Source organism: Pteropus medius, unplaced genomic scaffold (assembly GCF_902729225.1).
Source record: "Pteropus medius unplaced genomic scaffold, Ma_sr-lr_union100, whole genome shotgun sequence".
In the NCBI taxonomy this organism is placed as follows: domain Eukaryota; kingdom Metazoa; phylum Chordata; class Mammalia; order Chiroptera; family Pteropodidae; genus Pteropus; species Pteropus medius.
In genome coordinates this window covers 11,030,849-11,043,353 of record NW_024349802.1, presented here as the reverse complement: position 1 = coordinate 11,043,353, position 12,505 = coordinate 11,030,849, and the positions used below count along the sequence as shown (strand labels likewise).

Sequence of the window (12,505 nt, the reverse complement as noted above, 5' to 3'; positions counted from 1 at the left end):
CAACATCCTTCATTGCAAAATTTCCCAGAAGGGTAGTGAATAGAGTGGTTGGGTGGAAGAGAAGTGGGGAGTGACCAGGGTTCACAGAGGAGAAAACAAAGTGACATTCTCGGGGTTACATAAAGTTTCCGAGGCTGCCAAAGGGTGTGTGGAGCCTAGAAGCCAGCGAGTGCCGCTGTAAAGGAAAGAAGCCAGCAAAGCCGAAGCCCTTCCCAGAGACTTCCAGGGACACAGAGGCTCAGAGGACTTGACGACCATGGTGAGTATACGGTCTTGGGGCGGAACGGGGAACCTTAGGGACTGGCTGGGGCCGCCCTGACCTCCGCTCTCTACCCAGGTGCGCGCTCCCTGCCTGCTGCTGCTGCTGCTATGGTCACTGATGCACGTTTCTGCGACCGTACCAGAGCCCTGCGAAGTGGACGACGACAATTTCCGCTGCGTCTGCAACTTCACAAATCCGCAGCCCAACTGGTCCAGCGCCTTGAGTTGTATTAATGCTGTCGAGGTGGAGATCCGTGGTGGTGGCCGCAGCCTGCACCAATTTATAAAGATCGCAGACACCGACCTGAAGCTGTATGCTAACTTGGTCCGGACTCTGCCCTTGCAGCGGCTCACGGTGGGCGCTGCACGGGTTCCTGCTCTGCTTTTGTTCGCCGTCCTGCGTGGGCTCGGGTACTCCCGCCTCAACGAACTGATGCTCGAGGACCTGGAAGTAACCGGCACGCCGCCGCCGCCGCCTCTGGAAGCCACTGGGCCTGCGCTTTCCACCCTCAGTATCCGTAACGTGTCATGGGCAACAGGGGGTTCCTGGCTCGCCGAACTGCAGCAATGGATCCTGCCGGACATCAAAGTACTAAACATTGCGCAGGCGGACTCGCTCGCGTTTTCCTGCGCAGAGCTTCGCACCTTCCCGGCCCTCGTCACCCTAAATCTGTCAGATAATCCGGGACTGGGCGAGCACGGACTGACTGTGGCTCTTTGTCCGCACAAGTTCCCGGCCCTCCGAGAGCTAGAGGTACGCAACGCGGGGATGAAGACGCCCAACGGCGTATGCGAGGCGCTGGCGGCCGCGGGTGTGCAACCCCACCACCTGGACCTCAGCCACAACTCGCTGCGCGCCACCGCTCCGGGCGCTCCTGGGTGCGTCTGGCCCAGCACACTGAACTCTCTCATCTTGTCGTTCGCTGGCCTGGAACAGGTCCCTAAAGGACTGCCCTCCAAACTCAGCGTGCTTGATCTCAGCTTCAACAGGCTGAACAGGGAGCCGCGGGTAGACGAGCTGCCCACGGTGGGTAGCCTGACACTGGACGGGAATCCCTTTCTGGACCCTAGACCCCCCACGCACCAAGAAGACCCGAATGACTCCAGTATGGTCTCAGCCTGTGCCAGTTCCATGCTGGCTGTGGGGATGTCAGGAGCTCTGGCGCTGCTTCAAGGGGCCGGCGCCTTCGCCTAACGCCCAGGGTTGAAGAATGGATTGGCTAAAATTGCCCTGGCTCTGGGGAGCCTCGTGAGGACGTCTCAATCAGCCAATCCTCTCTGTCCATCTTCATTAAAATCTTATAAAATGGTCCATGTCATTTACTCAACAGATGTTTACTGGGTGTCTGCTATGTGCTGGGCACAGTGCCGATGGGGAAATACTTAGACTTTCTTCACTCCAACTCCCCAGAAACCATATCTGCCTAAGTAAAGAACTTCATGGGCAGAAGGGACAGGGAAACCTTACCTCTCTAGGGCTGCATAGGAGAAAGAAAGGGTTTCTGTGCAATCATGGCTTTCTGAGCAGATTACTAGTATCTGTGTTAAAGAGTATTTGATAAATATGCCTAGAAAGATACAGAATGTTCCTCTCCTGGTGCACTTTCACGAGCCTGCTGGTCCCTTTCAAAGGAACTAAACCGGAGCCATTTGTTTGCCTTCAACTCTTTCACCTCCCCTGCCCCCTGCACCGACCCCCACCCGCCGCAAACCTCCCGAGACAAGGGACAGCTATGCCACCTGTAGTACATAAACTTTGCGTTTCATAATTTCAGGATTCATCTTCTGTTTTGTAAAGCCCCTCTGCACACATTGGCACGCTGGCTTCCACTGTCATTCTATGGAGAATTTGGGCATGGGGAAGTGATGCAAGATTCTGTCATTAAACAATCTGTTTCTGAACCAGAGATCTTGTAATTATGTTTATATATGTGTGTACTGTATAAGAGTTTCAGGCTGGCTTTTTGATTTGCAAATAGGATAATACCTTAGAACTTCCCAGCTTCTTAGACCCATCACAAGGCAATTAACAGGATGTGCTGCATTATCTCAAAGATACAGGACATCAGCCAAGAGAAGCTGTTTCTTCTAAGAGTCCCTTCTTCATTACATCCTGGAGGCAGCCACATCCATCAGAGAGCTAGATACCTGCCTTACAGGGGACCTGGGAGAGGGGTGGGAGGAGGCATCTAAGCAGAGCCCTCTAGCCTGCCTCCCTCCAGTGTCCAGAACCACACAGATAGGAATGGAGAAAGCAAATTAATATAGGTCACCAGACCACAGACTCAAAAAATCATGGGGACAGCTAAATAAACTGTCAACCCCAGTCAGGAAACCCTACTGGAATACCCAAAAGGGACTTCATTCAGTCTGTTAGGACATTTTTAGTATCAGAGAATTAACTATTTTAAGCAGCTTCTTACATTTGAGTAACTCTGAGCACTCTTCACCAAACAGTTACAGAGCCTCTGCTCCACCTCAGGCCCTGTGTGCTAGGAGCCAAACTCGTATACAAAGATAAATCAGAAACATCCATGCCCTCAGGGAATTCTCAATACAGTAAGAGAGACACAAACATAAAATATAGTTATAATTCAGTGGTAGGAGGGAGCAACTCTATGAGGGATGAGTGGACTGCTAACACAGGGGTCTGCAACCCTGGGGCCGTGGACTGGTACCAGTATGTGGCCTGTTAGGAATCGGGCCACACAGTGTGGCAGGCCAACGAGCGAGCGAAGCTTCTGTGTTTGCAGCCACTCTCTAGTGCTAGCATCGCTGTCTCAGCTCCACCTCAGATCATCAGGCATTAGATTCTCATAGGGGCACCGGTCCCTGGTGCCAAAAAGGTTGGGGACCTCTACTCTAGAAGGCTGTACAGAAGACATTTAATCTGGGTCTTGAGAGGTGACTGTCACTTCCTCAGAAAGGACATCCCAAACAAAAATAGGCAGCATGTTAAAAGTCTCAGAAACCAGAAAGTATATGGCCAGATCTGGGAATTATAACCGATTAGGTGGAGCTAGAGATCACGGTGATAGAAGCTGCAGATATTCATTCATTCAAGTGCCTATAATATGTCAGACACTATGTTAAACCCTATGAAAATAGCAGGAATTAAGTTGTTAGGAGTTCAGATTCTAGTTGACTGGTGGGGGGTGAGAGGAAGACAATAAACACGTAATATATCAGACCGTGATAAGTGCTGAGCAGTGAAAGGAAACAAGTGTCGAGGATTGATATGTTAAATAGGATGTTAGGGAAGGCCTCTCTGATAGCGGATTTTTGAACAGACATCCAAGTGATTCAGAAAGAGCATTGGAGGATATCCAGAGAATAGCATTTCGGGCAGAGACAACAGCAACTACATAGATCCTGAGGTCTTTGGGATGTTAAAGGAAACGATAAGCTAGTGTGGCTGAAGGAGAGTAAGCAGAGAAGGTGGGGAGAATGGTAAGAGATGAGGTTGGAGAGTAGCAGGGCCAGATTATGCAGACCCTTATAAAACAATGCTGCTCAAAACACGGTCCAAAGCAAGAGCCAGCCCGAAAATTGTTTATTACTGCACTACGAGGAGATAAGTAAAAAGGTCAAGAATAAGTATTTTAAAACTTTATAAAATTTCACATTGCAGCAACATTTCTATTTTATTTTACGAAAGTATCATCTGTGGATTAGAACTTTAAAAAAGAAATTAAGTCCTGTGCCATTGTTTGAGTAGCTCTGTAAATATGGAGCACAGTAAGGACTTTAGCTCTTGCTTTTAGTAAAACTAGGAGCCATCATCTCTCTCCTCTGATCTTAGAGGGAAAGTTTTCAGTCTTTCACTATGTTTGTTGATTTTTGTTTTATTTTTGTTGAAGTTATGTTTGTTGATTTTTAAGATGAGAGAAATAGCATGGTTGTGTGCTGATGGGAATAATCCAATAGGGAAGGGAAAACTTGATGATTCAGAAGAAAGAAGGGAGTCATACTGGAGGACTGTTCTTGAGTAGGGAAAGGGGACTGGTACCTAATTCACCAGTGGAGGGATTGGCCTCCATAGAAATAATCAATTTATAAGTATAGGCTGGAAGGCAGAGTACCCGGGCAAAGATGTTGGTGGGTACTTGTGGTAGCAGGAGTCTGTAGAACTTCTATGAAATTGAAGCTCTCAATACAGATTGTCGTATGGCAGGCACCTTCTCATTGTTCAAGGTTCAACTCAAATGTCACCTCATCTGAAAGAGCCCTTCTTGCCTCATCATTCTGATTACGACATCCTATATTAATTTCTTCACATTAGATATCAATTGGAAATCATTTTTCCTTATATCATCAGTTTTTGTTTGTTTAGTACTGTGTTGAAAGCTGCATGAGAGCAACAATTGTATCAATTGTGTTCAATTCTGACTAATCTCCAGTCCCTAAAGTAGTGCCCAGCACATGGCAGGTGGTCCATAAATCCTTACTAAATAATTGATTGAATGAATGAGAGAAGTGGGCTGAAGCCTTTATTGCTCCCATGAGTTAGGTGAGAAAACACTGATTTACTTTGCTTAGGTCAAATAAAAAGATTTGCCTAACTGAGGTTAGAGTTGTGACATGGTTCCAGTTGCAAGGCATATGTTATTTTTTGATTTCGTTATCGCACAGCAGCCTAGGGGCAGGATTTATTCATTCAAAATCATCAGGGATGGGGAGTACTGAGGGCAGCCCAAGTGAGGCCCAAGGATTAAGCAAATTGTATTGATGTGCGCAAGGCTGGAAAATACGCCCTAGAGAAGGAAGGAAGTGACTCAAGGAATGAGAGAGAGACTAAGAGAAGCAACGGATCCACTTCCATGTGGCACAATAAGGTCAGATGTCTGGTATGGTGTGACGAATTTTATTCTGCAAGGGTAGGATTGGGTAGGTCATAGGACTTCCTCTTCTGAGCCAAAATCAATCTCCCTATAGCTTCCTCTTTTGTTCCTTTTCTGCCATCTGGAACCAAACAGACATCAGTTGTTTTCCTCAGAAATCCTTATACTCCAAGTCTAGAGTTTTTGTTCTCTTCCATGAAGTCTTCTTTTCTTTAACATCCCCTCCCACCACTTCCAATGTTCAGAGCCCCCTCATTCTCCAGATCATGGTGGGCTCTTTATGAGCCACTTAGAATGAACTACAATGGGAGATATTTGCACAATGACTTGGATATTTGAGGATTTAAAAAATCTCCTAGTTTCTTTTTTAGTATGGTATTAGATATGATAGGTATGATATTGTAGGTATGTTTAAGAAAGAGTGCTTGACAAAAACATCACACAAAAAAAATTATAGTCCAATATCTTTTATAAATGTGGATGCAGGAACACTCAATAAAATATTGGAAATTGACTCCAGCAATGTTTAAGAAGAATTATACACCATGACCACCTGGGATTTATCCCAGGAATACGAAGTTGGTTTATATCTATATATTTGCAATGAATATCCTGAAAATGAAAATTAAAAAAAAATTCCTTTTACAATAACATCAAAAAGAATAAAATACTGAGGAGTAAATATATCAAAAGAGCAAACTTACACTTCTAAAACTACAAAATATTGTTGAAAGTAATTAAAGATCTAAATAAATGGAATAACATTCCATATTTATGGAATGTTAAGATGTCAATTCTCCCCTAATTGATCTACAGATTCAATTAATTTTTACGAGTCAAACTGATTTTTTTTTATAAATTCACAAGATGATTCAAAAGTTCATGTGGATTTCAACATATGTGGAATGAACAAAACAATCTTTTAAAAGAAGAACAAAGTTGGAATACTCACACTTCCTGATTTCGAAATTAGTGTGAGGCAACACTGATCAAAACAGTGTACTGGCATAAAAACAAACATAGAGATCAGTGGAAGGGAAGTGGAGTCCAGAAACAAACCCATGTTTCTATGGACAGCTGATTTTGATAAGTATGTCAAGAACATTCAATATGGAAAGACTAATCTTTTAAACAAATGGCACTGGGACACCTGGATATCCAGATAGATGAATGAAGTTGGACCCTTACCTCAGACCATATACAAAAATTAACTCAAAAAGGAACAATTAACTAAATGTAAGAGCTAAAACTATAAAGTTTTTAGAAGAAAACACAGATATTAATCTTCATGACCTCTTATCTGGCAATTAATTCTTAGATATGATACCAAAAGCAAGAGCAACAAAAGAAAAATGATAAACTGGATTTCGTTAATATTAAAAACGTGTGTACCAAAAGACATTATCAAAAAGATGAAAAGACAAACTACAAAATGAGAGAAAATATTTGAAAATTATATACCTGATAATGATCTAGCATTCAGAGTATATTTAGAACTCCTACGACTCAGCAACAAAAAGACATGAACCCAAGTTAAAAATGGGAGAAAAGAATTGGATAGCCATTTCTCCAACGAAGATGTACAAATGCCCAAGAAGCATGTGAAAGATGCTCAAAATCATTGGTCATTAAGGAAACACAAGTCAAAAACTCAATGAGGTACCACTTCACGCATACAGTGTGACTCTAATAAAAAGAAAAAAATTGTTGGCAAGGATATGGAGAAATAGGAACAATCATACATCACTCATGGGAATGCAAAATGGTACAGCCACCGTGGAAACAGTTTGGTGGTTCATCAAAAGTTTAATATAATCGCCATATGACCTATCAATTCCACTTATTGGTATGAAATAAAAGACATATGTACATATAGATAAGTGAAAATAAGAGAGATGAAAACATTTGTCCACACAAAACTTGCACACAAATGTCTTAGCTATTCATAATAGCTAAGAGGTGGTAAAAACCCAAGTGTCCATCAGTGGATGATGGATAAACAAATTGCGGTATATACATACAATAAAATATTATCCAGCCAAGAATGGGCATGTATTAATTCATGCCACAACTTGGATGAACCTTGAAAACTAATGCTAAGAAGTGAGATGCTAACAGTCACTTATACTATGATTTCTTTCATATAAAATATTCAGAATAGGCAAATCCACAGAGACAGAAAGCCGGTTCCCTGGGGAAGAGAAAGCAGGGGAATGGGAAGTGATTGCTTAATGGGTATTGTTCACTTTTGGAGGGTGATGAAAAAGTTTTGAAACTAAAGAGAAATGATGGTCACACAACATTGTGAATACACTAATATCACTGAACTATATGCTTTAAAACGGTTAATTATATGTATTGTGAATTTCACCTCAATTTCAAAAAGATTCAGAGGGAGGAAATTAAACTGTAAGCAGTGATGGACCATAATGACAAGTATTATAAGTGGGATGTGTAGGGAGAAATGGAGTCCTAGTGAATGTCTAGTTCTGACTGGACAAGGATAAGGTCATCACAGAGGAAGTGACACTGGAACTAGGGTTTTGAAGGAGAAGTAGGAATTCAAGTTATTCTAAGCGTAGGATGTGAGATAAAAAGGGTTCCTTAAAGAAAATGGGTGGTTGATGTTTCCTGCAGAGGGAATAGAATGGACAGCGAGGCTCAGGGAGATTCCTGGTTGGTGAACACATTGATGTGCTGCTGGGGGTGGTGTTGCACCCCAACTCCACAGGGGCAGGAGCTCCTGCGCCTAGGACCCTTCTGAGCTTTCCTATGTACCTCTTCATTTGCACCCTTCATAATAAAAAGGTAATCATAAGCACTCACTTGCCTGAGTTCTCCGAATCATTCTAGTGAATTACTGAAACTGAAGGGTGGTCATGGGAACCTCCAAATCTGTAGCCAAGTCAGACAGTAGTGCAAGTAACCTGGGGACCACACTTGTGGCTGGCATCTGAAATAAGAGCAGTCTTGTTGAGGACCTTGCATTGTAACATGTGGGATTTGGAGCTAATTCTAGTAGTGTCAGAACTGGATCAAAATTTAGGTCATCTAGTGGTGTCAGAGTATTAGTGTCAGGCATAGTAAGCATAATGAGTTTTCTGAGTTCTATAAGTTGTTCTAGTGAATTATGGGACTTGCAGGAGTGGTGAGAACACCTGAAAGTGTAGATAACCGGTCAGAGGGAGGGAGGACTGGGGACATCTGAGCTTGAGACCAGTGCCTAAAGTAAGGGCAGTCTTGTGGAGGGCTGTCCTCTTAGCTGTGAAGTTGGTCAAACTCTGTGGTTGGTGACAGAAGTCATTTCATCCTTACATGGAACATTATTCAGCTATAGAAAGGAAAGAAACACTGACACGTGGATGAACCTTGAAAACAAACTAAGTGAAAGAAGTCAGTCACAGAATGGTGACATAGCGTAAGATTCTATTTGTATGAAATATTCAGAATAGTAAATCTATAGAGACAGAACGATTAGTGATTGCCTAGGGGTGGAGGGTGATTGGTTAAGGAAGTCATAGTAAAGGGAACCAAGTTTCTTTAAAAATGATGTAAATGTTCTAAAATTAACTGTGGTGACAGTTACACATATTTGCAAGCACACTAAAAACCATTGACATGTATATTTTAAATGGGTGAATTGTACAGCATATGAATTATATCTCAATAAAGCTGTTACTTTTTAAAGGGGTGGTAATTTTTTATATATACTGAAATAGCTATGGATGAACAACTAATAAGACATCTGGGATTTGCTTCAAAAGAATCCATTGAGATGGGGAGGCGAACTGAAGGAATAAGACTGTCCATAAGTTGATAATTGCTGATGCTGGGGGCTTGGAGTTTCAATATATTATTTGCTACACAGATGTGTTGAACATTTTTCATAAGAAGAAAAAAAGAAGCCCATGCAATTTTCTGACTGACTCAGAAAAGAGGGGACTCTCACTTTTGATAAGTTATTATTTAGTGGCCCCACCCAGAGAGCCTCAGATCAGGGAGATGAATTATTGAGGGGAATCTGAGAGGCATGGAAGCCATGGAGTGTAGAGAGGCGGTAAGCGCAGGGACTGGTTTGGGCCAGGGCAGCTCAGACCTCTTTGCCCTCACTGACCCTTCCGCCCTCACTGACAACCCACAAGCCATGCTGACTGTGGTAGTGGAAGTAGAGTCCGGGAGAAGATCAGGTAAGAAGCGCACACATTCATTCTCAGAGGCAGTGCAGCCTGGGAGAGCCTCTTGGGAGAGAGAGCGGGCTAGGCCATCTTAGATTAGGAAACGGGGGCAAAGGTTGAGGGCAGGACTCAGGAGTCCTGGGAGCTCAGTTTCCCTCATGAGAGTTAATAGGAAGTCCACCTTTTTCAGGTTCTGAGGAGATCTGTCACCCTACGCTCCTTCTGGAGGGGCCCAAAAGCATCCACCTGCTTCAGCCAGGGACTCTGGATCCACAGGTGGAGATGGGATGAGGGGCAGGAGGGGCAGGGGAAGATGAGTGTGACACTGCTAACCCCAGCCCTGCCCACAGGAACAATGTTTCACCTTTGACAGAGTTCTGGGCTCTGATGCTGCTCAGGTACGGGGTATTGATAGGGTGATGGGAGGAGGATGGGAGCCCTCAGGGCCCTGGAGCCTGCGATGCTGAGTGCTTCGCCAGCCCTTTGCTCAGGCCAGGCTGGGTTAGGGTAGCTGAGACAGGGGACTGTGCCTGTGTTTCCCTGCAGGAAGCAGAGCAGGAGCTGCTGGCACAGGTCCAGTCCACACTGGGCTCTGTGGGCCAAGGATACAGTGTGGCCCTGCTGCTTCGGGGTCGGGAAACAGAGGAACCCCGGCTGGTGCCTCAGGTGAGTCCCAGAGGAGCCACCAGGTATGAGTGTCATGAGGCTCAGGTGTTGCCTCCTCTAAGCGACTTTTGAGAACCTTCCTCTTCTTACCGTAGCTGGACTTACCGTTGCCAGGGCCAAGTTACGCAGCTATTGAAATTCAGGGAAGGTGGGAGCTGGAGCCGATGGGGTAAGGGTCAGGTAGGGGTGGTGTGCGAAGATCAAATATCCAGGGAGGTCTAATTTTCACAGTTCTTGGTAATACTAATAATTATAATAAACTTGAAAGTTTTGGTTTTTAGACTTCACCAAAATGCCCACAAATCAAAATAGCTGCCTCAGAACCTTGTCATGGGCCCCACCCTAGTAAACAAACAGCAGGTCCCACTAAAAATGTCTGCTCACTTGTCTAGCTTGCTGTGAACCATGAGGCCTGGCCCTGTTTCTGTCCTAGACACCATTTCCCCAACACCAAGCACAGGGCACAGCACAGACTTCGCCCTCAGGAAGCAATGAAGGACATTTCTTACTCAATCCATTTCAATCCCGACTGAACCCCTTTTTCCACTTTAGCTGCTGCAGATGCTGTTCGAGGAAGCTCTGCCCTCCAAGGGCTCTGATTCTGTGCTCAGCACGCTTAGCCTGGTGCAGGTGAGACCTGGTGGGGAGGAGAGGCCTGGGGAGCCAAGGGCAAGATCATGCTGCAGAAAGCCCGAGGCTGGTAGGCAGCCAGAAGAGCTTGGGTCTAGCTCCGCTTTGCTTCTCACTTGTGTGGGCTGGCCTCTCTGGGGTCTTCTTTTTCCTGCCTGAAATGGCTGAATTTTGGTGCCTTGCTTGGCCCACAGGGCTCCAGTGGAAGGATCATGTGAGCCAAAGGCTGGGGAAAGGCTTTGTTTGTAACAGATGTTGTGCTTGTGTGATCCCAGCTCGGCCCCAGCGGGAGGACTCAGGACCTGCTCTCTCCAAGGGCAGAGAACCTGTCGGTGCTAGATGTACCTCCTCTGGGCTTGTGAGTGTTCAGGGCCCAACTGGGGGGAGGTCAAGATGCTTTATCTTAGGCAGGGCTAAATGCTGAAGCCAGGCACTTAGAGGTCTCTCCCCACCGCTACCTCAGAGGAGGAAAGCCCTGAGCTTAGGGTTACATTTACAGGGCCTGGGTTTGCTCCCAGGACTCCCTCTCACCAACTTCCCTTCATTCCATGTTCCCATCCCTGTTACTCCTCTCACTCATCCACTTATACCTCTTCAGCTCCGTCATTATCATCCTGGGTGATTTGAGCATCTCACTGAGCAGAAATTTAGTTTCTCCATTTGTAAAATGGGAGCAATCCCAACTACCCTGTTTCCCTCACTGGGCTGATGACAGGACAAAAAAATGAGATCATGAAGATGAGAGGCTTTTAGGGGTCATACTGAGCTTGGAGCCTTGGGGATGATTCTTACAGGTTCCTGGGACTCCCATGAACTTCCCAAGCAGAGGTTCTATGAGAGCTAGACAGAACTTTGCTGCTTAGAGCTGAGCTCAGCCTCTCTTTCCTCCAGGGTGGTGGAAGACGCCAGTGAAGTGGAGGTGTCTGACTCAAGAGCTGCCTCAGAGCTGTACTTGCAGGCCACAACGGGTGAAGGCAGGTGAGGGCAACAGGGTACCTGACACCCCCCCCCCCTCCTCCGGCTCTTAGGCATTTGGCCTGATCCCACCCTTACCCTCTCCTCCACAGAACCTGTTCTCTGCTTACTGTCACCATGTCCCGCCCAGGGCCTGAGCCTCCTGAGGGGACTGGAACCCAGAGTGTATGGCGAGGAGCCTTGAGGATCCTGCAGCTCCCAGGAGCCCTGTAAGTCTGACAGCCTTCTGACTGGTGGTGAGCAGGGACGGGGTGGGGTGTGGTAGGGGGGTGGTAGTGAATGAAACATGGATACTGAAGGCAGCATCCGAGTCTCCTCCTTTCCTTATTTCTGACAGACAGAAGGACTCGCTTTAGCATTTCTTGTAAGGCAGGTTTACTAGCATTGAATTCCTCTAGCTTTTGCTTATCCAGGAATATCTTAATTTTTACATTTTTGAAGAACAGTTTTGCCAGGTACAGAATTCCTAGTTGACAGATTTTTTTCTTGCAGCACTTTAACTATGTCACCTCACTGCCTTCTGGCCTTCACAGTTTTTGATGAGAAATTTGTTTTTAATCTTATTGAGGATTCCTTGTACATAAGAAGTTGTTTTTCTCTTGTTGTTTTCAAGGCTCTCTCTGACTGTGGCTTTTGACAGTTTGATTATAAAGTATCTTGGTGTGGATCTCTTGGAGTTTATCTTCCTTGGAATTTTTTTGAGCTTCTTGGCTGTATAGATTCACCATCTTTCATAAAATTGGGGAAATTTTTAAGCATTATTTTTTCAGTCTTTTTGCCCCTTTCTTTCTCCCTCTTCTATCCCTCGGCTCCCATCATGCATATATTTGTACACTTGGTGGCATCACACAGTTCTCTTAGGCTCATTTTCCTTCATTCTTTTTTCTTTCTGCCCCTCAGATTGGATTTTATTTGAACTATTTTTAAGATTCTTTCTTGTGCCTGCTCAAATCTGCC

General features: G+C 45.1%; 1 protein-coding gene across 1 annotated transcript; it reads left to right on the top strand.

Moving 5' to 3' along the window:
* The first annotated feature begins 53 nt into the window (after positions 1-53).
* CD14 (CD14 molecule) lies at positions 54-1,589 on the top strand. The gene is made up of 2 exons (XM_039836315.1): positions 54-259; positions 338-1,589. Exons 1-2 carry the CDS (start codon positions 257-259, stop codon positions 1,454-1,456), a joined length of 1,122 nt encoding a protein of 373 aa, XP_039692249.1. The 5' UTR covers positions 54-256; the 3' UTR covers positions 1,457-1,589.
* Positions 1,590-12,505: the final 10,916 nt, after the last annotated feature.